Source organism: Choloepus didactylus, chromosome 2, assembly GCF_015220235.1.
Source record: "Choloepus didactylus isolate mChoDid1 chromosome 2, mChoDid1.pri, whole genome shotgun sequence".
In the NCBI taxonomy this organism is placed as follows: domain Eukaryota; kingdom Metazoa; phylum Chordata; class Mammalia; order Pilosa; family Megalonychidae; genus Choloepus; species Choloepus didactylus.
In genome coordinates, this window is record NC_051308.1 from 224,555,826 (window position 1) to 224,583,733 (window position 27,908).

General features: G+C 44.5%; 1 protein-coding gene across 4 annotated transcripts in view; it reads left to right on the plus strand.

Annotated features, from left to right (window-relative positions):
• Positions 1-1,436: 1,436 nt before the first annotated feature.
• The window catches only part of RHCE (Rh blood group CcEe antigens), a 47,704-nt gene continuing 21,232 nt past the window's right edge, over positions 1,437-27,908 (plus strand). For 2 of the 4 annotated variants that reach the window (XM_037828130.1, XM_037828131.1), the window contains exons 1-6: positions 1,437-1,609; positions 12,361-12,535; positions 16,048-16,198; positions 23,401-23,548; positions 24,316-24,482; positions 26,675-26,812. In XM_037828130.1, coding sequence (XP_037684058.1) covers positions 1,462-1,609; positions 12,361-12,535; positions 16,048-16,198; positions 23,401-23,548; positions 24,316-24,482; positions 26,675-26,812 — 927 coding nt within the window. In that variant the 5' untranslated portion in view covers positions 1,437-1,461. The remainder of the gene's footprint in view (positions 1,610-12,360; positions 12,536-16,047; positions 16,199-23,400; positions 23,549-24,315; positions 24,483-26,674; positions 26,813-27,908) is intronic. The other 2 variants (XM_037828132.1, XM_037828133.1) reach the window with 2 other exon arrangements.

The following is a 27,908-nucleotide window of genomic DNA, read 5'->3' on the forward strand; positions in this document are numbered from 1 at the left end:
ATTTATGTTACTCTCCATTTTTTTCCTTCTCTGAACAAAGCTGTTCTGAGCAAAAAGTGACTGATCCCAACTCACAGGATGACCTTGGGTATGACCTGTCTGGGTCTTGTTTTTTCATCTAAAAACGAAATGACAGAATTCTACTGGGTGGTTAAAAACTCCTGTGATCCACATATTTCAAGACATATCTGACAAGTAGCTGTCCAGCTTCTGCTTGCATTCCTCCAGGGACAGGATGCTCACACTCCAAGAGCAGCCTGTTTCATTGTTGGACACCTGAAATAATCAATAAAGTATCTACTTATGTTGGTCCAAAATTTGCTTCCCTGCAGCTGGTAACCTAGTTTTATTCTCCGGTACACCACACATTCAGTCTACAATTCAGTGGCCAGTGACTAGGGCCGGTCTAGAAGGTAAGGAGACTTCCTTCTTTTCTTCTTCCTTCTCTCCTACCCTTCCTCCCTCCCTTCCTTCTTTCCCACAGTCTACCAATATTTATCGGATGCTTGTTATGTACTGACCTTTTTGCTAGGCACATGGATGTGGGTCATAGGGGAAGGGTCAAAACTGGATCCCAGGCCCCCTTAGACCCATTGAAAGGGACTGCCCACCCCTGTGGGACATCAGGGCTGCGGCTAGTGGCCTCTCAAATGCACTGTAGTGTTCATGCCCCAGGTAGAGTCGTGGGCTGCTTTGTGAGGCGGTAAGCAGAGACAGGGGCAACTTCAGCCTAGCGCTGGAGCAGGACTCCCTCCAGGTTTTCACTAGGGCTGGACACCATGCCTCCTTTCTTTTCCCCTATTACTCCTTAAATGCTTAGAAACAAGTAAATTTAAATGCAAATTCAAATATAAGTAATTTTAAGGTGTAACTCTGAAGAGTCAGTTCTCTGTGGGTTCTATCTGTATCATCCCCAGGGCTCAGTAAAGTTCTTTGTTTTCATTCATTCATTAATTCTTTCATTCTCATTCAATACATTATTTTTTAAGAGCTCACTGGTGCTCTCTCTGTCTTGTAAGGTTTTAAAGAGAAGCTTTGACAGTCCAAAACCCTCTCTTAACTTCAGTTTCCTGGTTTGATCCTTTCCCTGCCTCTCTTGCAAGGATAGGGTGAGGATGAACTGAAGTAAGGATTAAAGAAAGATTATTATGATTGGATGCTGAGTGAATGAATGCCCTCTTTTAAACTGAGGACATACCTGGCCTATAGTGAGAATGCAACAACTACGTGTTAAATGAATGAACAAACGAATAAACAAAGCTGGAATAAATGCATTTCTTTCCTCTGCCCATCATCGTCCCTCTGCTCCTGTGTTAACTCCACACACAGGCCAGCAGAGCCAGCCTTGTAGCCTGAGATAAGGACTTTGGCGGGTTTCTTCCCTATCACCCCCCTCGAGTGGGTGCGGGAGGAGAGAGATGACTCCTGGTGCTGGAGGAGCCCCGCGGAGACAGACGCAGGATGGGCTCCAGGTACCCGCGCTCTGTCCAGGTCTACCTGCCCCTGTGGGCCTTAGTGCTGGAGGTAGCTTTCATTCTCATCTTCTTCTTTTACACCTCTTATGATGTTGCCTCAAAGGATGGAAAGAAGCTCTTGGAGACCTACAGAGGTGAGAGTCCAGGGGGGACTTGGGCATGGAGACAAATGGCAAAGACTGGGGCAGGGGAGCAGAGGCCTCTTCAGGGCATGGATATTCCTTTCCATGAAGTTCTCATGGAGAGAGATTCCCCTATCTTCTCCCATAAATTGCTCAAAGGTCCAGCCAGCAATGTAGGCCTTTGAGAAGCAACCTGGGTATCACCTCTTCTATGAAGCTTTCCTTGATTGGTCAGGGCAGAATGGGGTGGGGTGGGGGGGCTCCTTTTCTGCATTCTTAGAATTCTGTCTGTCAAATTTTCTTGAGAATTCTTTGCTTCTCCTTCGTTGCATGGATTTTCATGTTGTTGGTTTTTTTGTTTGCTTGTTTGTTTTTGTCTCTCTTGCTCATGTCTGCACGACCCTTCTTTTAGAAGCTTTAGTCTATTGCCCACCTCTACTTCTTCTCACTTTGAAGCTGGGAAGTCTGCATTCTGTCTGCAAATCCAGAGCCATAAGTTATGGCTGAAGGAGGGTGTAGGATGGTTGTTATTTTATACGTAACTAAGAATATTTTCAGATGATAATGAGAACAACTGGAAACAAGACATATGTCCACAGTGGTGTGGCTTTGCCTTTTTTTTTTTTTTTTTTAAATGGAGATGCATTTCAAGTATCTCAGTGGGCTGATAACAATGTTTATGCTCATGAGCAGATCATAAATGACATCCCTGAAACAAAGCTGAAGCTTGAACCTGGTTCAGTGCTTGCTTGTTCCTGAGTGATGTTAGCAGACTAGTAAATTGTGAGCAAAGGGAAGGCACCCTGGTGCCCACAGCAGTGGAAAATAGGACGAAGAGATGACTTGGAAAGGAAACCCCTACATCTCTTACTGGGCTGGACTGGATAGGGGCCCTCAGCACCAGACAAGGAAGCCCTGGGTAAAGTTTCAATTCATTTCAATTTGATTTACTTCTTTTCAATCCAACACAATATAATTCAATACAGTCATTCATTTGTTCAACCGTGTATTAACATCTGGTGTGTGAGCCAGATATGCATTGATTAGAGCTGACATTTTTTGAGCACTTACAATGTAAGGCACTCATCTAAATGTTTTACACTGAACCCTCAAAACAATCCCATTGAGTAGGTCCTATTATGCTCTCTGTTTTTCAGATGAGGAATTGAGGCACATGGAAGTTGAGTAATTTGCCCAAAGTTGTTCAGCAAACAATGGCACAGCAGTTTTAAATATAGGCAGCCTGGTTTCCTTTCCAAGCACTCAAGCATTCTGCTTCTTGGCCCTGTTTACGGTGGGTTGAGTCACTTGTCCAGGGTCATAGAAACTGTAGGTGTAGGAGTCACTACTCCAAGCCTGTAGACTGGCTCCAGGGTCAGTATTCTTCACCCTCACGCTGTGCTGCTAAGATAGGTATGAAGTGTCCTCTGATATGTTGTGTGGAAGCCCAGAGAGGGGCCCACAACCCAGGCAGGGGAGTGGAGGGAGGAGATGATGGTGTCAGGAAAGGTTTCTGGAGGGAGGTGACTGCCCAACCGGGTCTTGAAGGCTCACTAGGAGTTAACCAAGTGAAAAGCAAAGGCCATCTAGAGTGAGAGCACAGCAGGAGCCATTGTCGTAAAGGATGTGTGAGCTGGAGTGTGTTGCTCAAGCATGCATTAGACAGAGTTGGGGTTAATTTTGCTGTGTCACTGTAGCATAAAGGAGTAGGCAAGGCATGGTGCAAAATTTGGGGAGAATAAGGAGTTTGATCTTCATTCTATTGACCTAATAAGAAGCAGAAATGTGATGAGTTTAGGTTTGGGTTTTGGAAAAAGCCATTTCAGGGCTGGTGTAGGGGATGTGCACATCAGGAGGTGGGAGTGGGGAGGGGTCTGGGGTGGGGGTCGTGATTGGAGGTGGGGAGACCAGTGTGGAGGTCCCAGTGTAGTGTAGACCCCAGGGCTTCAGACTTTTCTGATTGTGCATACCATTTCTCAAACATGCACCATATTGATATGTTATACTCAAGTACTAATGCATTAATATATTTTGTACATTATAATATGTACACATGAATTAGAAAATTTGAAAGTATGAGATGCAAATAGAATACATAGTAGGGGGATATGTGGGAACTCTATATTTTCTGCATGATTTTTCTATAAACCTATAGCTTCTCTAATAAAAAATGTATATTAAAAATTAAATACATAATATTTTCAAATTGATAATCATCAATGTATCAGTTTGTCTCAAAGCAAGGTCCATCGTCAAAAGAGTGGATATAAATCCATTCCTCAGAGACTTCTTGATAATTTCAAATTGTCTTGGCTGGCAATTCAAATCTGATTAGATTGTCATGTGGCTAACAAAAAGCTTGCACGAGGTAAAGTGTTGTTGCCCTTTTCTTTTTGTTCACTTGTGCTGCATTATTGTTTTTCCTTCGATCTGTGTGCATGTGTGTGTTTGCAGGAGTTATTTAAACCATTAGTCCATTTTGTGCAAATTAGTTTAGTTAAAACTAAGTGAATTAATCTGTTGATCCACTTAATCTAATTCAGTCTGTTTAAACTACAATGTTATTCAAACCAGCCAATTCTAAAAAGATATTTTTTTGAGATATTCAGGGAAATCCTAATATAGAGCAAATATTATGATATACAAGAATTATTAATTTTGTTAGATGTGATAATGGCACAATGGGTTCTTCTGATTGAGGTGAAATTCACATACCATAAAATTAACCATTTTAAAGCATACAATTCAGTGACATTTCGTACATTCACAATGTTGTGTACCCACTTTCTCTAACTAGTTCCCAAACATTTACATCAATCCCAAAGTAGACTCCATACCCATTAAGCAGTCACTCCCCACCCCACTCCACTCCTGTGCCCCCAGCCCCCGGCAGCCACTAATGTACTTTCTGTCTCTATGGATTTGCCTATTCTGGATATTTCATGTAAGTGGAATCATACAATATGTGACCTTTGGTGCCTGGCTTCTTTCTCTTAGCATAATGTTTTTGAGGTTTATTGAAGTTGTAGCATGTATCGGAACTTCCTTCTTTATATGGCTGAATAATTTTTCATTGTATGGATATGCCACATTTTATTTATTTATACATTGATGGAAAGTATCTATTCGAGTCCCTTCTTTCAATTCTTTTAGGTATTGTTCCAGTTTTCTAATGCTGCTGTTTTGCAAAACACCAGAAATGATTGGCTTTTATAAAGGGGGTTTATTTGGTTACACAGTTACAGTCTTAAGGCCATAAAGTGTCCAAGGTAAGGCATCAACCATAGGGTTGGGGTGGGGGTCTGGGGTGGGGGTCGTGATTGGAGGCGGGGAGACCAATGTGGAGGTCGCAGTGTAGTGTAGACCCCAGGGCTTCAGACTTTTCTGATTGTGTATACCATTTCTCGAGCATGCACCATATTGAAAAGCTATTGGCATCAGGAAAACCTCTCTTAGCTGGGAAGGCAGGAGGCTGGCATCTGCTTGCTCCCAGGTTGCGTTTCAAAATGGTGTTCTCCATGAAATAGTTTCAGTGGCTGAGAGATTTCAAATTGAGTCGAGAGGTCACTCTGGTGGACACTCTTATGCACTATATAGATAACACCTTTTAGGTTTTAATGTATTGGAATAGCTGGAAGTAAAAACCTGAAACTACCAAACTCCAACCCAGCAGTCTGGACTCCTGAAGACAATTATATAATAATGTAGATTACAAGGGGTGACAGTGTGATTGTGAAGACCTTGTGGATCACACCACCTTTATCTAGTGTATGGATGAGTGAAGAAATGGGGATAAAAACTAAAGGACAGGTGGGGTGGGATGGGGGGATGATTTGGGTGTTCTTTTTCTCACTTTTGTGTTTTATTCTTGTTCTGGTTCTTTCTGATGTAAGGAAAATGTTCAGAGATAGATTGTGGTGATGAACGCATAACTATGTTATCATACTGTGGACAGTGGATTGTATACCATGGATGATTGTATGGTGTGTGAATGTATTTCAATAAAATTGAATTTAATTAAAAAAAAAATGGCATTCTCCAAAATGTTGCTCTTGGGCATTTTGTCCCCTCTTAGCTGCAGCTCCTTTTCAAAATGTCACTCTCAGTTGCTCTCCAAAATGTCCCTCTTAGCTGCTCTGAGGTCCTTCTGTCTATGAATTCCTTTATACAACTCCAGTGATCCAATTAACACCCACCCTGAATGGGCAGGGTAACATCTCCATGGAAATTATCCAATCAGTCATTTCACTCACAGTTGATTGAGTCACATCTCCATGGAAACACTCAATCAAAGGATTCCAATCTAATCAACACTAATACATCTGCCCCCACAAGATTGCATCAAAGAATATGGCTTTTTGCAGGACATAATATATCCAAACTAGCACAGGTATGTATACCTAGGAATGGAATTGCAGGCTCTTGTGGTAAATTCTATGTTTAACTTTCTGAGGAACCACCAAAGTGTCTTCCACATCATTTTACATTCCCACAAACAATGAGCAAGGGTTCTAATTTCTCCACATCCTCATCAACACTTATTATTTTCAGTTTTTTTAAAAATAATACACATCTTAGTGGGTGTGAAGTGGTATCTGATTGTAATTTTAATTTGTATTTCCCTAATGGCTAATGATGTCGAGCATCTTTTCATGTGCTCATTGGCCTTCTGAATATCTTCTTTGGAGAAATATCTATTAAAATCTATGGCCCATTTTTTTAAAATGCAGTTTTATTGAGCTATACTCACACACCATATAATCTGTCTAAGGTATACAATCAATGGCTCAGAGTATCATCATATAGTTGTGCATTCATTATGTGGCCCATTTTTTAATTGGGTGGTTTTTTGTTGTTGTTGAGAAGCGGGAGTTCTTTTTGTATTCTGGATATTAAACCCTTATCAGATATATGGTTTCCATCTTTGCTCAGTTTTTAATTAAGTTGTCCTTTTGCTAATGAGTTGTAAGAGTTCTTTATACATGGTGGTCTTTTAAAGACCTATCTGTTAGAGAAGCATGTTGAAGGATATACAGATGAAATGACATGATGTCTGGGATTTGCTTTATGCTAGGAAAAAAAAAAGAGAGGTATAATAAAAACAAGATTGGTCCTGTATGTCAAATCACCAAAGCTGGGAGATGGGTACATGGATCTTTACCATGCTTACTCTCTCTGCTTTTGTGTATGTTTGAAATTTTCTATAAAAAGCTAAAAAACAAAACAAAACACCCTGGCATTAGTTGCAATACAATGAATATGGAGAAACACCTCTCAGCTTATTTGTTGGGGCCTAATTCCTTCAAGTCACCTTCTAAACCTCAGGAGCTCAAGGCTGTCTGATAACTTGAGCAAGTAAGAAAAGGCTCCTGGGTCAATCTGAATATTAAATACTTGCAGAGTTGCAAGTACCTTTAGAAGTAGAATAGCCCGGATCAGTGGTTCTCAAAGTGTGGTGCCTGGACCAGCATCCTTGGCATCCCTGGGGAACCTGTTAGGAGCATAGAATCTCAGGCCCCAGTCAAGCCAGAGTGAGAAACTCTGGGGTGTGGGGCCCAGCAATCTGTGTTTTAACACACTTTAGTGATTCTAATGCATACTAAAGTTTGAGAACTGCTAGAGCTCTAGACTCTTTGGTTCAATTTTTGCCTCTGCCACTTATTAGCCGTGAGACCTGGGCAAATCACTCAAGCTCTCTCTGTCTTGGTTTCAACCTCTGTCAGATGATCATACTTATTTCATAAAGTCGTTGAAAGGATTAAAAAAATTGACCCCTATAAAAACTGACACAGAGTGTTAGCTTTCATCAGCCATAAACTTAAATTTCTTTCTTATTTTTAAATGGAAGTGCTGATATTTTCTTCTAGCAACCCCTTTGGAATGTCTTGAGCATCTTCTGAAGTGTGTGTTCCCTGCTCTGATGACTGCTAGTCTGGATGACCTGCAGTGAGGCCAGATAAGCAGGGGCAGTGGAGAAGCCAGGAGACAGATTCAAGAGAGATTTAGGAGATAAAATTAGCTATACTTGGTGAAAAAGAGGGAGGAGTCAAGGGTGGCTTCAGATGTGCGATTTGGCATATGGAGTTGCCAGTTCCTGGGACAGAAGGCACAGGGAAGGGGGAGCTTGGAGGGTAAATGAATAATGATATGTTGATTCTGGACTTGGGGTTGAGGTGCCAGGGAGATGCTTATGGGAAGCAGAGGGTGTCAGTTATCTTCTGCTGCATAACCACCCTAAAACATAGTGGCTTAAAATAGCCACCCCTTAATTTGCTCATATTCATGAGTCTGGTTCAGCAATTTGTGCTGAGCTCAGTGGGGCAGTTCTTCCATTGGTTTCCCTAGGGCCACTTATGCACCGACAGCCTGGAGGCTCGCTTGGGGCGGGATGATCTCCGGTGGCCTCATTCACACGTTGGGTAGTTGATGCTGGCCAGCAGCTGGACCACGTGGTTCCAGCCCAGACGTCTTCACACGGCAGCAGAAGGGGTCCCCGCATCCAGAGAGGGCGAGCCCCTGTGCACAGGCTCCTCTCAAGCCTCTGCTTGAATCTGTTTACTAACGTCCCATTGGCCAAAGTAAATCATAAGGCCAAACCCAGGTGGACGTGGTCCATGCTGGAAAGCTCAATCCATTAGAGACCCTTACTGTAACAACCTACCACACAGAGCCTGCTCTAGGGTGGCCACACTGGGTACCGTCCTGGGTGCCTGTGCTGGGGGTACCACCCAGTGCCCCTGTACTCCCCAGAATCCGGGAGAAGGGCCACTGAAAGACAACCCTAGCACCTTCCATTTCTCAGCTTGGGCTGCCCCTGGGGAAATCTCTTGTTCTCTTCCCAGACTGCTGTGAGGGTGGAGGGGTAGAGAGTTTGGGGGAGGGGGTGGGAGGCTGCAGAGGTCTTCCCAAGCAAGGGTGGGGAGCATAGCATGGAGGTAAAACCCAGAGCCTGAGGAACGGAGCCTGGGCCTGGCTTCAGAGCTGTTGGTGCTGATGTGTCTATAGGCTAGAGAGAGAGGCAACGGTGGGTGGAGGCCCAGAGCGAGGATTTCAGGGGCAGCCAGGCCGGAGGAGACCCCTGCCCATGTGGATGGAGTCAGAAGGTTGGCACCAGAATTATCCAAATGAACCCTTTACAAGTGGATGAAGTGGCCTGGAGAGGGCAAGGGTCTTGCCCACACTGACGTGGCTGGTAGGGCCAGGCTGGGGTGATAGGAACAGCACTGTGCAGACAGAATTACGTAGCAGCCCGCAGGCTTAGCAGTCCTCCCAGCAGCTGCTGTTGTTTCCTCCCCATTTCACAGACTGCGAAGCTGGGATGCAGAAGGGGAGCCACACGCTGCATCCCAACAGCCTGACTCAGAGGCCCACACTCTTACCCATCCACCTTGTGCTGTACGGAGAGGCAGGATGGTGCAGTGGTTTGAATCCTGCCCTGTGACCTGGGCTAGATATAGCTCCTCTCTGCTCCTCCCTTTCCCATCTGTAGAACTGAGATAATAAATAGTGCCTGTACACAGGTCACGTGAGTTAAGGCTGTAAGGCACTTGGGGCGATGCCTGGTATGTGGGGGGCACCACGGGTGTGCCTGCCGCTGCAGTGATAGTTTCTTGTCTCATCTCATGCTGCTGGACTCCCAGATGCTTCTTCCAAGCCTTGGGGCTTTCGTAAACCCTCCTGCCTTAGGCAGTAAACTTCCCCTCTGGAGCGCAGTAGCATGTCCCATCCTTATCACCCCTGAACACCTTAGAGTCCATTTGATTATTGGATGGTGCGTGGTACAGAGCAGACTTGGGAGGTGGAGGCTGCACCAACAACGGGGGTGCCCCGAGCTGGGAGTGGCCCTGCAGTGGGGGCCCAGGTAGTGAGATAGGGAGGAGTGGGTGTGGGCCCAGAGCCCTGGGAGGCTGGGAGACAGGCCAAGCGGAGAGAGGCCTGAATCAGGTGTTATTTCCTGACCAGTTTGGAGAGAAGGGACTCTGCCGACAGCTCGGGAAACTGCTGCCCAAACATCATCCTGTTGGTGAAGCACGGCTGAGCCTGATCAAGCCCCCTACCTAGGATCCCTGACTTCCTAATCTTCAAGGCCCCACTTCTGCCCACCCTCCCATTGATCCTCTCAGAATATGCCAGAGCTGTAAGGGCCTTGGAGTGGATCAAGTCCAGCCTGCATGTGTTGCAGATGGGGAAACTTGCCCAGAGAGGGCAAGCGCCTTGCCTAAGGTCCTTCAGGAGGTGAGGGAGAACAAGCGTGACAGACGGCCTGGCCTGGTGGAAGAGCACTGTACCGGGAGTTCAGAGCTTGGCTCTGCTGCTGGTATGCTGTCTGACCCCCGAGGAAGTCACAGGCCCTCTCTGATACCCTTATGTAAAATGGGAGGAAAATGGGTCATTAAGGGGCATCCTTCTATATGGAATCTTCAATAAGTCTACACTTTAGGCGAACAGTGTTACTACACAACAGCAGGTGTGTTTGGTTCAACCACAGTGTTAAATAAAAGACTGAATTTGGATACCTAAAGCTGGGTGTGTGGTCTCCAACTGGCCACAGGCCTCACCACTCCCTCGTATGCTTTGCACTCTTCACATACATCGTTTGCTGTTTGGCTCCTGAAGGAATTTGAGTGAACTCAAGGGGAATCCCTATACAAAATGTCCCTGCCCACCCTCACTCCTAAGAGGGTACAGCAAGAGACCAAACATTGCCCTCATACCCCTTCTCCCTGATCCATGTCAGAGGAAAAGGTACAAGGAGTTGTTGAATCCTTCCTTCCACCTACTTCTCACCCACTCCACAAATCCCCAGACACGACAGGGGTCCTGGCAGGGATATGAGGGTGAATTGGGGGGAGTGGCTCCTACATCCTGGTATTGGCATATTGATTGGTTGATTTGGGAACATCAACAACCACTCAAGCCCTGTATGCCAGACCCTGGACATGAGTATTTTTCAAAGGGAAAGTGTAAAGCAAAGGGGCTTTCTGAGACATCAGAGAGTTCAACTAATAAGAGCTTCCTCGTGTGTATCAGGGCTGGGGCTGGAGATCGGTGGCAAGTGAGTTCTTATTCATGTGATTATCTTGATGATGTTGAATAGCCACTATTTACTGAGAGTTCTCCCTGTGCCAGGCAATGTATCAAGCATGTGGACAAAACATTATTTCCTTCAGATCAAACAATACCCTTTGAGAGGGGTAAAACTGTCCTTATGTAGTTGATGAGGAAAGCAAGGCAACCTCCAAGGCCACACTGCTACAAGGCTGAAACACATTAATTGCCATCTTTATAGGACAAAAACCACCAAATGCTGGCAATTTAATATGGTCCAACCTGATAGGAAATGATAGTGCCGGGATCAAAACAGAACTGTCTGCACACAAAGCCCATGCTTTTTCCTTTTTCAAAAAAAATTGTTTATTGTCTACATGTTGGTTGTAGAAAAGTTAAACAACTCTGAAAATATAAAAAGTAAAATTCCCCAAACTCAGAGATGATTACCCATGGTGGAAAAATTTTTTAAAAGCCTTCAAGATCTCTCACCGGGCATTTGTACATGGTGTTTACTGATAAAATAGCCTCTGCTCTCCTGAGTCCTTACATGTATTATTCCATTTGATTCTGGCAACCCTATGAAGGAGGTACGATTATTTTTCCTGTCTAACAGATGAGAAAACTCAGAGGGGCAGATAGTGTGGTGATTAAAGGCACAGTTTCCAGAGCCGAATGTCTAGGCTTAAATCCCAGCTCTACCACTTTGAGCAAGTTACTTAACTTCTCTGTGCCTTGGTTTTTATATCTGTGAAGTGGTGATAATAACAGTACCCAGCTTAAAAGGCTGTTTTGAGAATTAAATGAGATAATCCATGTAAAGCGATTAAAACAATGTTGGCATAAGATAAACACTTAAGAAATGTAGGCTGCTATTAAAGCTCAGAGAGGTTAAAGAACTAGGTCATGGCCACACAGCTTGAAAATGTCAGAACTCTGATTTGAACCCAGGCTTATCTAGTTCTAGAGACCAAGTGGCTAACCACTTTTCAAAACTGGAACTAAGTCAAAACCTTATCCTTTTCCTTTTGTTGGACACCTCCTTGCTGTCAGGTAAGCCTCTTACTCTGTGTCCACTCACCTGTTACAGCAACCCTTGCTTATGGTCTAAGGCCAGGACAGGTGTGGGTCACTCAGATAGCCCCGGTGCTTTCTGCTGGCCCACCTGGTCTCACAGCAAAGGGAAAAAGCCCTTTTCTGCAAAGATAATTTGGTTCTTGCCAACAGAACTTCTGCTTATACCCCCAACTTTCTGTGTGATCTGGGCCAAGTCACTCAGCCTCTCTTATTTTGTCATGTGCAGGATCAGGGGGTTTTACCTGATCGCTAATAACAACAGTGTTTTGAATGACAGCTCGGTGCCAAGCTCTGGTTCCGAAGCTTTACACTCATTCATAGCATTATATTTAATGTAACAATAATTGCTACATGTATTGAGCCCTCCCTATGGGCCAGGCTCTGCTTTAAGTGCTTAGCGAGTATTAGCTCATTTTATCCTTACCATAACCCTGCAGGGGAGGGCATGTGTTACTCCCATTATTCAGGTGAGAAAACTGAGGCTCAAAGAAGTGAAACAATTTGACCAAGTGCTCTTAAATGATCTCTAACGTCCCTTCCAGCTGCCATTCTATAAAACTCTAATTTCACACAAAATTTCATCTTGTCTGCTTCCTCCTCTTCCTCCTCCTCCTCCTCCTCCACCTCTCGCGGAGCAGTCTTCCAGGATGTCATCATCATGGCAGCCTTTGGCTTGGGCTTCCTCACCTCCTCTTTGCGGAGGCACAGCTGGAGCAGTGTGGCCTTCAGCCTCTTCACACTGGCCCTCGGGGTGCAGTGGGCAGTCCTGCTGGAGGGCTTCCTGGATCAGAGGATGGTCATCACACTGTCCAGGTAATCAGATGGCATCTGGCTCACTCTTGGGTCCTGGAGGGCATGAGGGCCAAAAGGGAAGGTTCTAGAAAGCCTGAGATGTCTGTCCACTTCTTCTAGCAATGACATCAGGCAATATTTGGGACATACTTACTCTAAAAAAATTATCCACTGTGTATCTGAAATTCACTTTTAACTGGGCATCCTGTATTTTATATGGCAACCCTACTACTGTGGCCTCACAAGACACCCATACCTACATTCCTCCCCAGAACCTTTCTTTATTATGGATTATGATTTCAAAAGTGCACAATCAATATACGGTCATTAAAATATTAACAAATAGAGATTAGCAAAAAGCAAAGAAAAAAGTCACATCCAGAGAGACAGTTTCTTGAAAAGGAAGTAGGACTCAGTCCTCAAATGTTGGTGGACAAGAAATATCTATTTCTTTGCTTTCTTTAATTAACTTGGATCCATTAATATGCATTTATATGAAGCTCAAGAACTAGCAAAAAACTAATCCACATTGCTAGAAGTCAGAATAGTGGTTATCTGGGGAAGAGTGTGAATATCGGCTTAGGAGGGGCCACACTTATGGGGTACAGTAAATGTTTTTTTAATGTGGGTGGTGGTGACACTGGGATATACATATAAAAATCCATCGAGCTGTACACTTAATACAAGGCACTAGCACTTGATAGTAAAATTTTATTAGAGCTTAGTAAAATTTTTCCTTAAAAATTGTTTTCTGGTTTTATCCAACTCTGAATTTCCATCTGGCCCAAATGATGGCAAATCCCATTGTAGGCATTCCGGGGACCCTGTTGCCTCTCAAGGCCACCCCATTCTCCCCTCTGAGGCCCTGTCAACCCTTCTGGGCCTGAGCCAGGCACTTCCCAAGCATTATTTTATTTAATCCTTCTGGGTCAGAATATAACCTGGAACACAGGTAAGGAAATGGAGGCTCAGAGAGTGTGAGTCACTTGGCTAGGGTCACACAGCCAAGAAATGGAGGCAGCTTCTAAGCTTTTAACTCCCTGTAACCCTTCCTGCCCCCTCCAAAGTGGTGCTGACGCAGGTACAGTCTAGCCAACTCCCTGTTGGCCCTGAAGACAAACTCTCCATGATTTTCCTTTTTCAATGTCTAGGGCTAATCCCCATAGGGATTCAGGAGTCCCAGAAAGCACAAGGAGAGTGACAAAGGACACTGACTCGGGGGGAGTCTGACCATGGTTGCCCTGACCTGGCGTTCCTGGTGCCCTGGCAGAGAAGTAAGGGCACACCAGGCCGTCAGCCTCCTGCACCCACAGTCACAAGCCTGGGGCATCTCGGGGCTGCTTCCTTCCTGTGACCTTCCCCTCCCAAAGTCCCTGTTTGTTCTTGACTTGATCCAGGAAGACAAAAAGGCCATTTTCAGCCTGAGGGAACTCCCTGCTCCAGTCCCTACCACTTGGATCCTCTCAGCCGTGTCCCGGCTGGGACGGGCTTCTCACATTTGAACAATGGACTCCTTCCTGATCGGGTCCATGGGTGGTGCCCAGTGCGCCTGTGGACAGGGTGCTCTCCCTCATCTCCCTCGGCCCCAACTGCACATGTGACTTGGCACCTAATTGGTTCTGCCTTGAGTCAGGGACCATTAGTTCTGTCAGGGCAGGGCCTGTCTTTGTCCTCCTTTGTTTTCAGCTTTATTCATAGTACTTAGTAAATGGTTCTTGGAACAAAAATGAAAATGAACTGCTAAGAGGTGTGATTTTATTTTATTTTATTTTTTTGCAACATGCTGAAAAATCCAGGAGGGCTCCCCGTAAAAGATAATAGCAATAACCAACCTCCTTATTGCACCTTACATATATTAACTCACCTCAGCCTTGCAACAACTCCATAGGTGGTGTCTCCTCCTTACAGATGACACTAGGACACAGAATGGTTAAGTAATTTGCCTGAGGACACACAGCCAGAAAGTGGCTGAGTCAGGATTCCAGCCCAGGAAGTCTGGACCCAAGATTGCATTCCTAGCTACTGAAGTTCACAGTCTCAACATCTCCTCAACTCCAACTGGCCCCTGAGGTCTGCAATACCACCAGCAGCATACATCCTTGTGAATTATGCCATTGTCAATTAAATAAGCACTCACTTGAAAGGCATAATACAGCAAGCCATGAAGAAACCCTGAGTAACCCCTTATTCTAAATAGTTCTTGGTATTGTAGGACCCCTTTCCTATATCCTTTCCCCTCCTCTGACCTTCTTTCTGAAGTCCGTGAGCCTGAAGCAGGACATTGCATCGGTGACAAACACCGGGGAAGCTGTGTCCAGGCTCCAGAGTACAGGCTTTGGCTCTAGACCAACTGGGTTTGAACCTCATGTTTGCCCTCAACTAGCTGTATGGCCATTGCCAAAAAAAGTGCCTTTTTTAATCTCAATGTCCTTTTCTGTAAAACAGAGGCAATAAATGTCACCCTAGCACCACTTTACAGAGAGTTTCTCAGAGGATTACGTTTAAGTGAATCATGTTATACATAATGCTTAAAAAGTTATTAACATTGTGTTTCTGTGGTTGTAGCATCATCCTCATCAACTCCCAGGAAAAGCAGGAAGTCTCAAAGCAAGGTAGCCCAGGAAAGAGTGGGTTGGTTTAATCACTATGGATTGTCTGGCTCAGTGCTGCCTCCCCCAGGAAGCCTTCCCTGATTAGTGCACTCCCCATCACTCTCCCCAGTGAACCCTCCAGCCTCATGATATTGCAGATATTCTGGTGTCAGCCTTGTCTCCTCAGCTGGACCATAAATGCCTTGAGGACAAAATGGTTTTTCCCCCTAAAGTCCTGGCACTGAAACTACTCATTTGTCAAGGGAAGGAAGGAATCAGTGATAGTACTAATAATGCCAGCTTCTATTCATGGAGTTAGTTCTTTATGCCAGTCAGGGTAGTTACCAATATCCCTTCTAATCCTCACAACAGTATCATGAGGTATTATTATGACCATCCTTGTTTTACAGTTGAGATTAAGTTAAATAACTGCTGAAAAAGCTGGGACTGGAAGCCAGGCTTGTCCCACCTCCAAACCCAGCCTCCTTCCCCCACCACGGAGGCGAAGGGGAGAGGCGATGGCCCCCAGTGAGGGTGGCGGGTGACTGAAGGGGCCGGGGCTGGAGGGGGAAGAGCGCCCTCTACCGAGCACCTGGGAGTGATGACGGCAGCCGAGAAGACTCGCGGGCAGACTCCGGGTTGGCACCTCCCAGCAGGGCGCCCCGAGGGTACAATCCGCCTCTTTCACTCACTGTGAGACCTTGTATGAGAACTGCAGAGCATCCTCAGAACAGATGAGTGGCTGCAGATCAGTCTCTCAGGGCGTAGATGCCGCCCTGTTGGGGGGAGGGGAAGAAAGGAGACCCCAGTCTGTGCACGCTCGGCCCCCATGTAGGAGAAATCAGCTGCGTGCCCAGTGCCTCAACAAATGTGCGCTGACGGCGTGGATGAGTGAGTGAGTGAGAGAAGGGGCTGGTATCCTCTCTCCCTCTCCCCCCCCAGTATTCGGGTGGCCACCATGAGCTCCATGTCGGTGCTGATCTCCGCGGGCGCCGTCCTGGGGAAGGTCAACTTGGTGCAGCTGGCGGTGATGGCGCTGGTGGAGGTGACGGCCTTCTGCACCGTGAGGATGGCCGGCCGGCTAGTCTTCAACGTGAGTCCCCATCACCAGGAGGGGGCCCCAGGGTGGGGAGGGGTGAGAAGGCAGAGGATGGGGGGCTGCCACCTCCGTTTTGTGAAGCTTCTGGAATTTAAAGAAAATGAAGATGGCCTGAATGGAATTATGAAAATGTGACCTCTGCGAAATGTTTAAACACAGCAAATGAACGTTCTTAACTTCCAAAATAAGATACTGCAGGATTGTGCTAGTCACAAGATAATTATGATATGTATGTTTAAATTAATCCCCAGGGCCTCCCGTTGCATTAACTTGTCAATGTGTGTCAGTAACTGTACATACGGGAGAGGCTGTCAGAGGTCTAAGTTCGAAGACTTCTGTGGCAGTGAGGGCCAGGCCAAATGGCCTTCCTGCTCCCCATGGAGAGTCCAGACCCTGAGTGATCACAGTGCCGGACATCTTCATCTGATCTGTGAGATCAGGAGGCTGATGCCCAGAGAGGGCAGGGACTGCCTAAGATCACACAGCAAAGTAGCACAGAGCCCCAGCATAGTTTAGGCGAAAGAGCCCTGGCCGTGGTGTCAAAGACCGGGGTTTGTATCCTAGCTCTGCATAAACCCGATGTGACTCTAGGCAATTTAACCCCATGCAGCTTCAGTTTCTTCACCTGTAATATTAGGATAGCATTACTATCTGATAGGGTTGTTAGGATAGTCAAATTAATTAAATGATATAATACATGGTTTTTTAAAAAGTATGAGGCTTCTTTGCTATAGTAAGGACTTGGGATTTATTCTGAGAAATATGGGGAGCGTCTGGGAGTTTTGAGCAGACAAGGGACGTGTTCCGATGTTTGTTTTAAAGACGCTCCCCGGTTGCTGGGTTCAGAATAGGCTGAAGGGGCCAGAGCAGAAGCAGAGGGAGACCAGAGAGAAGATCATTGCAACAATCCAGGCTTGGACCGGGACGTAGCCATGAAGGTGGTGGGGAGAGGCTGGATTCTGGTTGTATCTTGAAGGCAGAACTGAGGATTTGCTGATGGATTGTACATGGGGTGTGAAAAATAGAAAAAGTTCATAGATGACTCCAAGGTTTTGATCTTGAGCAGGTGGTGGATGATAGTGGCATTTACTGAGCTGGGTAGCATTGGGATGGAGTATAATCTGGGAGGGAAAATCCAGAATTAGGTTTTAAATGTGGTAGGGTTAGGGTTAGGGTGAGGGTTGAAGATATATACTAGGTGTTCCACTGGGGATGTTGAGTGGGAATGTATAAGCCTGGAACCTAGAAGAAAGGTCAGGGCTAGGAGGTAAATTTGAGAATTGTTAGGGTATAGAAGGCATTTAAAACCATGGGATCTGATGAGATCACCTTAGGCAGTGAGTATAGCGATGTGAAGAAGTCTGAGGACTAAACCTTGAAGCACCATGATTTTTAGATGCTGGGGAGGTGAGGAAGAATCAGCAAAGGAGACTGAGAAGAAGTAGCCAGAGAGGTAGGAGGAAACCCAGGAGAAGGCAGGGTCATGGAAGACAGGTAAAGAGAGTTTAAGGTGGGCATGGTCATCTGGATAAAAAGCTGCTAAGAGGTCAAGTAAGATGAGGACCAAGAATTGACCGTTGGATTTGGCAGTGATGACCTTGACAAGTGTGCCATTTTTAAAAAATGTTTATTCTAGTAACATATATGTGACCTAAAAATTTCCCCTTTAACCACAAGTATATAATTCAGTGCCGTAAATTATGTTCACAAAGTTGTGCTGCCATCACCATCATCCATGACCAAACTCTCCCATCATCCCAAATAGAAACTCATTCCTTTTTAGGGCTAAGTAATATTCCATTGTTTGTATGTACCACGTTTTGATAATCCATTCATCAGTTGATGGACATTGGATTGTTTCCATCTTTTGGCAGTTGTGAATAATTCTGCTGTGAACATCGGTATGCAAATATCTTTTCAAGTCTGCTTTCAATTCTTTTTGGTATATACCTAGAGGTGGGATTATTGGGTCATCTGGTAATACTAAATCTTCTAAGGAACTGCCAAACTGTCTTCCACAATGGCTGCACCATTTTATCTTCCCACCAACAATGAATGAGTGTTCCTATTTTTACACATCCTCTCTAACACTTGTATTTCCCTTTTTTTTAAATAGTAGCCATTCTGGTGGGTGTGAAATGGTATCTCATTGTGGTTTTAATTTGCATTTCCCTAATGGCTATGATGTTGAGCATCTTTTCATGTGTTTTTTGGCCATCTGTTTATCTTCTTTGGAAAAATATCTGTTCAGGTCTTTTGCCCATTTTTTAATTGGGTTGAGTCTTTTTGTTGTTGAGTTAAAGGATTTTTTTATATGTTCTGGGTATTAAACCCTTATTGGATATGTGATTTCCAAACATTTTTTCCATTGTGTAGGTTGTCATTTAACTTTCACATTAAAGTCCTTTGAGGTGCAAAATTTTTAACTTTGATGAGGCCCCATTTATCTGTTTTTTTCTTTTGTTGCTCATACTTTGGGTGTAAAATCTGAGAGAATGCTGCCTAATACAAGGACCTGAAGATGCTTCCCTACCTTTTCTTCTAGGAGTTTGATAGTTCTGCCTCTTATATTTAGGTCTTTGATCCATTTTGAGTTGATTTTTATAAATGGTATGAGATACTGGTCTACCTTCAACCTTTTGAAAATGGAGATTCAGTTTTCCTAACACCATTTGTTGAAAAGACTTTTTTTTAAAAATTCAGTTTTGTTGAGATATATTCATATACCATACAGTCGTCCATGGTGTACAGTCAGCTATTCACAGTACCATCATATAGTTGTGCATTCATCACCCCAATCTATTTTTTTAACATTTTCCTTATACCAGAAAGAATCAGAATAAGAATAAAAAATAGAAATAAAAACACCCAAACCATACCCCCCATCCCACCCTATTTTTCATTTAGTTTTTGTCCCCATTTTTTCTACTCATCCATCCGTACACTGGATAAAAGGAGTGTGATCCACAAGGTTTTCACAAGCACACTGTCACCCCTTGTAATCTACAATGTTATATAACCATCTTCAAGAGTCAAGGCTACTGGGTTGGAGTTTGGTAGTTTCAGGTATTAAGTGTTATCTATATAGTGCATAAGAATGTCCATCAGAGTGACCTCTCAGCTCCATTTGAAATCTCTCAGCCACTGAAGCTTTATTTCTTTTCATTTTTCATCCCCCTTTTGCTCAAGAAGATGTTCCGAATCTCACTATGCCAGGTCCCGATTCATCCCCGGGAGTCATATCCTGTGTTGCCAGGGAGATTTACACCCCTAGGAGTCAGGTTCCACATAGGGGAGGGCAGTGAGATCATCTGCCAAGGTGGCTTAGTTAGAGAGAGAGAGAGAGAGAGAGAGAGAGGGCCACATCTGAGCAACAAGGAGGCACTCCAGGGAAGACTCTTAGGCACAATTATAAGCAGTCTTAGCCTCTCCTTTGCAGTAACAAGCTTCATAGGGGCAAGCCCCAAGACAGAGGGCTCAGCACATCAAGCTGTCATTCCCCAGCGTTTGTCAGACATCAGCAACAATCCAGGTGAGGAAGTCCAACACCTCCGCATCCTCCCCCAGCTCCTCAGGGGACCTCGAATATATATTTTTATTCTCCACCCAAATTACTTTGGGATGTGTTGCTTTTTCACTCTAACCTCTACAGACCTACCATATCTCACTTCTTATTCAAAATTCCATGTAATTGTGGTGTTTGAACAAACTGACTGTAGAAGTTATATTGTTTAGAAAATACAGATCCTACACCAAATAAACATTTCTTCACTTGGTCTCATGTGGAAGTTGAAGTTTTAACACACATTCAGTTTCATCCTTTACCCTTTGGCCTGATTTGCCCTGGTCTTAACCAGATCTGCTTCATTCATATCTCTAATTGAAGGAAGAGACTTTTTTTTAACAATCAATTTGTCTTTGCCCTCATGTCAAAAACCAGTTGGCTACTGTAAGTGTAATTAATGCTACTGAATGAAACTTCTAAACATGGTAAAAGTGTTAAATTTTGTTATATATGCTACCTCAATTTAAAAATTGGGGGAAAAAGTCAGTTGGCCATAAATGTGAGGGTTTCTGAACTCTCAGTTAGATTTCATTGGTCTATATGTCTGTCCTTGTGCTGGTTCTATACTCTTTTGATTACTGTGGCTTTGTAATAAGTTTTAAGATCAGAAAGTGTGAGTCCTCCAAGTTTGTTCTACCTTTTCAAGATAGCTTTGGCTATCTGGGGCCCATTACCCTTCCATGTAAATTTGATGATTAGCTTTTCCATTTCTGCAAAGAAGGCTGTTGGAATTTTGATTGGAATTGTGTTGAATTTGTAAGTCACTTTGGGTAAAACTGACATCTTAACAATGTTTAGGCTTTCAATTCATGAGCACGGAGTGGCCATCCGTTTATTTAGGTATTTTAAAAATTTCTTTTAGCAATGGTTTGTAGTTTTCTGTGTACAAGTTCTTTACATAATTGTTAGATTTATTTCTAGGTATTTGATTCTTTTAGTTGCTATTGTAAATGGATCTTTTTTTCTTAATTTCTGATTGTTCATTACTAGTATATAGAAACACTACTGATTTGGGGTTGTTGATCTTACACTTTGCCACTTTGCTGAATCATTCATTGGCTCTAGGAGCTTTGTTGTGGATTTTTCAGGATTTTCTGTATATAGGATCACATCATCTGCAAATAGGGAAAGTTTTATTTCTTCCTTTCCAATTTGGATGCCTTTTATTTCTTTTCTTGCCTAATTTCTCTAGCTACGGCTTCCAGTACAATGTTGAGTAACAGTAGTGCCACTGGGCATGCTTGTCTTGTTCCTGATCTAAGAGGAAAAGCTTTCAGCCTTTTACCATTGTATATGAAATTAGCTGTGGGGTTTTCATACAAGACCTTAATCATGTTGAGGAAATTTCCTTCTATTCCTAGTTTTCTAAGTGTTTTTATCAAGAGAGGTGCTAGATTTTGTCAAATGCCTTTTCTGCATCAATTGAGATGACCATGTGGTTTTTTTCCTTCATTCTGTTAAAATGGTGTGTTACTTAATTGGTTTTCTTATGTTGAAAAATCCCTTGCACATCTGGGATAAATCCCACTTGATCATGGTGTTTAATTCTTTAATGTACTGTTGGATTTGGTCTGTTAGTATTTTGTTGAGGATTTTTGCATCTATCTTCATAAGGGATATTGGTCTGTACTTTTCTTATAGTACCTTTATCTGGCTTTGGTATTAGGATGATGTTGGCCTCATAGACTGGTTCACACAGTAATAGCATGGCTGCCAAGAGCTGTCAAGAAGAGGGGGAACTTCCCAGAGATGGGAAACTCACTGTGAGTGGGGCACTATAAACACTTTCCTCCTTAGCTACAGTCTTAATAATGCTTATTTTCAAAAGCTTCAATAATTCAATGCCAACTCCTCTCTGCTCTGCAGCTTGGACTTACTAGTTTAGCTGGTTCAGGGGAGGGATTAGTGCTGATTTTGAGAGTTCATTGCTTGCCCTCAAAACTCCAGTTCAGCCTGGGTTTGTTCAATGGAACATCTCAGGGGGACTCAGAGTCAGTGACCAGAGCCTCTTCAGTAGAGGCATCTCAAGAAATGAGTATTCCAGGTTAGTGATCCCCAAGTGTGGTTCCAGGAATCCTGGGGGACCTTGAGGAAATTAAAAGTGCATGAACTCTTTTCGGTTCCTACAAGGGAATTTCACAGACTTTAATTTTTATGTATGACTGAGGGCTCCTTACCATTCATTAACAAATATTTATTCAATGTATATTATGCACCAGGCACTCCTCTAGGCAATGGAAAAATACAACTCTCATTGAGCTTCCACTCCAGAGGGGAAGACTGCTAATAAACAATATAGTAAACAGTATAGCGTGTTAGAGCATGGTAGGTGCTAAGGAGAAAAAATAAAATGGGGAAGGAGATATGAAGAATTGGGGAGGGGGAACAAATCGTTTGATAGGGTGGCCAGGGAAGTCCTCACCAAGCAAGTCATTTTTGAGTAAAGGCCTGAAGGAAGTGAGTGAGAAAGGCTTGTGAGTGCCTGGAAAGGGCAGGGCAGTGGGAGTGGTCTGCTTCTTTGGGGAGGAGAAGCTTATCACCAACGCTCTTTAGAACTGTGAGGCCACGGAGATAATTAAAAGCAGCCCGAATTTAGTTGGTCTTATTATTGCCTTAAATTCTCTACACACAGATGCACCCTCTCACTGCCTGTACCACTCCTTTAACCCTGCCCTTGTTTTGCCACTGCTGGGGGTAAGCACCTTTCAGGCAGTGGGACAGCCAGTGCAAAGGCCCTGAGGTGGGAGGAAGAGAGAGAGAAGGACACTGTGCCTGGAGTGGAGCAAGGGAGGGTGAGAGTAGAAGGTGAAGTCAGGAAGGTTAGGGGGCGAGCAAATCACAGAGGATCCCATAGTGAGAATGCTGACGTTGACTTTGAGTGCAGTGGCAGCCACTGGAGAACTCTGAGCAGACCAGTGGCATGCTCCAACTTACGTTTTAACAGTCACTTTGGCTGTTGCATGGAGAATAGTCAGTAGGAGGACAAGTGTGGAAATGAGGAGACCAGTGGGGAGGCTATTGCAATAATTTTGGGTAGTAGCGATGGTGGCTTAAACAAAGGTGGTGTCAGTGGGGAGAGGTAGAAAAATTCTGCTATTTATGGATATTTTTCAGAGGCACAGCTGATAGGCTTTACCAGTAGCCCACCTCGAGAGTTACTAAGGATTACTAAACTTGATATTCATAAAACAAAATTAGAATATATCTAGACTTGAGTCTAGCATATATCAAAGACTTGAGTTTAGTATGACCAGAAGTCTGACTGCTTCATGTTGCAAAGTTTATATCATTCATCACTCCATGCAAAAAGCTGAATTTCTGCCAAAAAGTAGGAAACAGTGCAGAGCGTGTCCCTGTGGATTTTTGCACCACCCTAGAGGACCTTGGCTGAAATCATTTAGGAGCTACTGATAAAGGACAACCAGCAACCTCCCTGGAATGAATATCTGGCTCCCCACAGCGCTGTCCTGAAAGGGGAACAACTGCTGGGCTGGGTAAACTCCCAACACCAGTCTTATGCCTTCAAGCCACACCTCCTACAGGAAAACCAGAACTTTTTTAAGGAACGCAAAGGGTCTGCCTGTGGGCAGAGGTTGCCAGCATTCACTGCTCCTGCTGGGTTTTGTTGCAGATAGACAACCACTTGAGCATGATGCACATCCACGTGTTTGCAGCCTATTTTGGGGTGAGTGTGTCCTTCTGCATCGCAAAGCCTCTGCCCCAAGGAGCGGAAGAGAAAATGCAGATAGCAACGAGCCCCAGTTTGTTTGCCATGCTGGGTAAGTTCAGGGTGGGGGTTGTGGTGGTCTCATCCCTGGGCTGAGCCAAGAGGTTCCAAAACGGCTCTGCTGGAAAATCTCTGTCCTTTCTCAACCTGCCCTGGGTGTGTGAAACCCCTCCCTACTGACTCATTCTCTGGAGAAGTGTTTGCTAAATGTTGAAGACCCTTCTAGGGACTTCTCTTTATTAATATCCAAAGGAGAGGAGAGACTCATTACATTTGAGTTTAAAAAGTTTATCCAATCCTTTTGTCCTCAACTGAAAAGAAGGAATTGGACAAGGGAAGAAAGTGGAAACTGGGAGTAGAGGAAGGAGCAGGGGTGGGGTAGGAAGAGAATAACAATAATGCTGTATATTGAAAAGCCTCAGTGGAAATGATAAACTTCAGCTCCTAAGAGAAGCTTAGAGAAAATAAGGATGCAAGCTTTACAGCAGGTGAGTGGATCTCAGGCCATGGGGCTGAATTAATGAAGCACACTAATTTTTTAAAATAAGCACTTATCCATCTCAGACTAGTGTCAGGAGGCTTGGGTTTGGGGGATTTCGATTCTCTGGGTTTTAGTTTCCTTGTCTGTAAAATATGTCTCAAGTCCCTACCAATTTGAGAATTTGGAGAGGACACGTGACTTGCCCAAAGTCACATAGCTTAGAGAGTGACCAAATTGAGGCTCTCCAGCTCCCAGATTCTTCCATTTGCAGCCCCCTAGAGGTGCAGGCTTTGGGGCAGGAGTGGTGGCTCTGGGCCTTGATTTTCTCTGGTCCCCAGGCACCCTCTTCCTGTGGACGTTCTGGCCAAGTTTCAATTCCGCTCTGCTGGACACTCAAAGTGAAAGGAAACATGCCGTGTTCAACACCTACTATGCGCTTGCGGTCAGTGCGGTGACAGCCATCTCAGTGTCGGCCTTGGTGCACCCCCGAGGGAAGATTGACATGGTGAGGAGGGGGCCCAGGGCGGCTGGCCCTTGGGCAGCACTTGGGTCCTCTAGGCCTGACACACATACACATGTCCCCCTCTCAGCCTCCGGCCCCAGCCCCAACGCTGGAGCCTTTTCCGCAGAGCCCTGGAGCATCAGGAAGGGCCCTGCGTTGTCAAAATGGGCCCTGGAACTTAGGAAACTATGAAATGACCAAAGGCTCTCAAGGGGAGCATTTAAATCATGAGCTTTGGCATCAAATAGACCTAGTTACAAAACTCAGCCACCATAAGTAAGAGTCAGAGGAAAAGAACAGGAGTAGAATTAGTCAGTCTCCCCAATTCCCCCAAGAAATTTCAATAATGGAATTATCAGAATCAGAGGTTAAGAAGTATGTTACACTGGCTATGTGACATTAGTTAAGCCAATTAAACTTTTGAGCATCAACTACCTCATCCATAAAGTGGGAATTAAGAGATAATTCATTTAAGTTCTTAGTGTAGAGTGAGCAATAGGCTTATTCTTTATTAAGATAGCGGGGGGACTGTGTATGTGAGTTTTGGTGGGGAGTGATGGATGAGAGGGTAGAACCAAAGGCAAAACAATTTTCCATAATGATCAGGGCATGGGATCAACCAACCAGAAGTGGTGGGAAAGTCTAGACCGACGGGGTCTGGAGTGGAGAGAATGTGGCCACGATGACAGGTTAACAGTATAAGGCCAGCGCTGAGGCGAGGTGGGTGTCCCCACAGGGGACCTCCCTGGTGACAGGGAGTCTAGGAGCAGACAAGGTGGGGACATCCGGGGAGGCAGGTGTGGGCACCAGGTCAGGGAAGCCCAGCACCTGCTGCCAGAGCCCCAAGTTCCAAGACCTAGTTTGAGTTGAGGAGCAGGGGGAGGAGGGTGAGAGCAACGTAAGGCCCTGTTTCAAGAAAAACACAGGCTGGTTGAGATGTGACCAGGAACAAGTCCCAGTATTGGAACTGGTTCCAGTCATAGGAGTAATGTAGTCATCAACTAACCAATAATAGTATAAAAATCATAAAAGCAATAATAATGGCTTATGTTTATTGGGTATTATTCATGCCAAATGCCAGGTACTATGCTAAGGGCCATACATGTGGTAACTCATTCAATCCTAACAATTCCTCTCTCAAGTAGGTACAATCGCAGCTCCATTTAAGAAAAAATTTTTGCAATGTTTTTGAGATATATTCACACACCATATAAACCATCCAAAGTATAGAGTCACTGGCTCACAGTATCATCACATAGTTAGGCATATATCTCCATGATCAATTTTAGAACATTCTCATTACTCCAGAAAAGAAATAAGAATAACCCCCCCCCAAAAAAAAACCCAAAAAGTCATAAATAAAACCGAGACACTACAAAACAAACAAACAAAAAACCATAAATTAAGAAATAAAACCCAAATCCTCCCATACCCCTTACCCCCCCCCCATTGTTGACCCATGGTATTGGTGTGGTACATTTGTTACCGTTGGTGAAAGAATATTAAAATATTGCTGTTAACTCCTGTCCATAGTTTGCAATAGGTACATTTTCCCCATATACCCCTCTATTATTAACTCCTTGTAATAGTGTCATACATTCATTCTAGTTCATGAAAGAACTTTCTAATATGTATACAGTTAATCATGGACATCGTCCACCTCAAAATTCACTGTGTTATACATTCCCATCTTTTAATCTCCTACTTTCCTTCTGGTGACATACATAACTCTAAACTTCCCCTTTCCACCACGCTCACACAGCATTCAGTGTTAATTTTTCTCACAATAAGGTGCAACTGCCACCTCTGTCCATTTCCAAAGTTTAAGTTCACCATAGTTAAACATTCTGCACGTACTTCACAGCTCCATTTTTCTGATGGGATAATCAAGGCTCTGAGAGGTTAAACACCCAAGAACACATCACTTATTAGTGTGAGGGGTGACCAGGATGCTGAGCAACCTGATTCCCTAAATGCATCTCAATCGGGGAACTGATCCCTGAGCCTGAGAGATGGGGGAAAGAAAAGCCCATTGATGACATTGTTGTGGTCTCAAGCTGGGGGTGGGGATGGTTTCAGGATCAGTGAAGCAGGGAAGACATTGCAGTGTTGCCCTGCTGCCCACTTGCTGACTAGCTTTGGGCACAATGGTGTCCTCTCTGTGCTTCATTCACCCACAAAGGATTTCTTTGCAGACTCATGTCCACAATGCTGTGCTAGCAGGAGGCGTGGCTATGGGTGCCTCGGGTCACCTGATCCCTTATCCTTTCCTTGCCATGGTGCTGGGCCTTGTGGCTGGGCTGATTTCCATCACGGGAGCCAAGTGCTTGCCGGTAAGGAGCTGGGCAACCAACACCCTCTGCTTTGACTTAGACCATGGTGGGCCGTTGTGTGGTCCTTGGTGGACCATGACGTGGTGCCATGGGCTGCCTTGGGCAGGTGTTGGCACTTTCTCAGGTTGGCTTCAAAGTCTGGATGAGGGACCCCTCCCCACCCCCCACCCCCAGGTTGGATGGTGCATTTGTTAGAATGCTGGGGAGCGACAAGCAACAGAACCTATTCGAGCTAAGGACATTAAGGGTGGAATTTTTTGTAAGCCTACTGGGGTGTCACAGAACCTAAGGTCAGGGGTGCTGCTGGTACCCAGGAATGGCTGGTACCAAAGACTGGAGTGTTGTAGGGAGCCCAGGAAGTCCCAGCTCTACTTGTTTCTTTGCTTTTCCTGCATATCTGCTTCATTCTCACTCTGTAGACCTGCTTCCTTTTCTCCTAGTCTACCCGGTGGAATGTAGCTCCTCTCTTCAGGGAAACAGCCAGGTGGAATCTCTTGACCACAATTACAAATTCTCTGGAGAAGGGGCTTATTGACTTAACATGGATTATATGCCTATCCCTGAACTGATCATCTGGGGCATGAGGGGAGGTTGGGGACATGGTATATATATGGCTGCTGCCAGTGAACCATGTGGTTGGGGACAGAAGGGGCAGCACCCAGAATAGGGGATGCTGGACTGAAAATCCAGATCACATCCACTTCTGATTGTTTAGTTCTTCTTCTAAGTGAATGGATTTTTCTTCCTTCAGTACTCAACAAGTACTGATCATACCAGAACACTCCATTAGGCTGTTTAATCAATTGGTCATAATGCACTTAAAAGAGAAATATTTAGGGACATGATAACAAATCTTAATTGGTTTGAAGGCTTGGTGGAGGACAAAGCAATAGACTTTTGGGTAGCTCAAGAAGATTATTTTGGATAACTGTGGATATTCAACCAAAAATAAGGATGAACTTACCAACAGTTTGATTTGAACAAAGATGGGGCAGTCTGCTTCTTATCTTTGGAATGGGAACAAATATCTTTTATCTCCTCTGACTTTGAAACCCTGAGATGAAAGGAAGAAGTACCCTCTATGGCAAAGAATGCA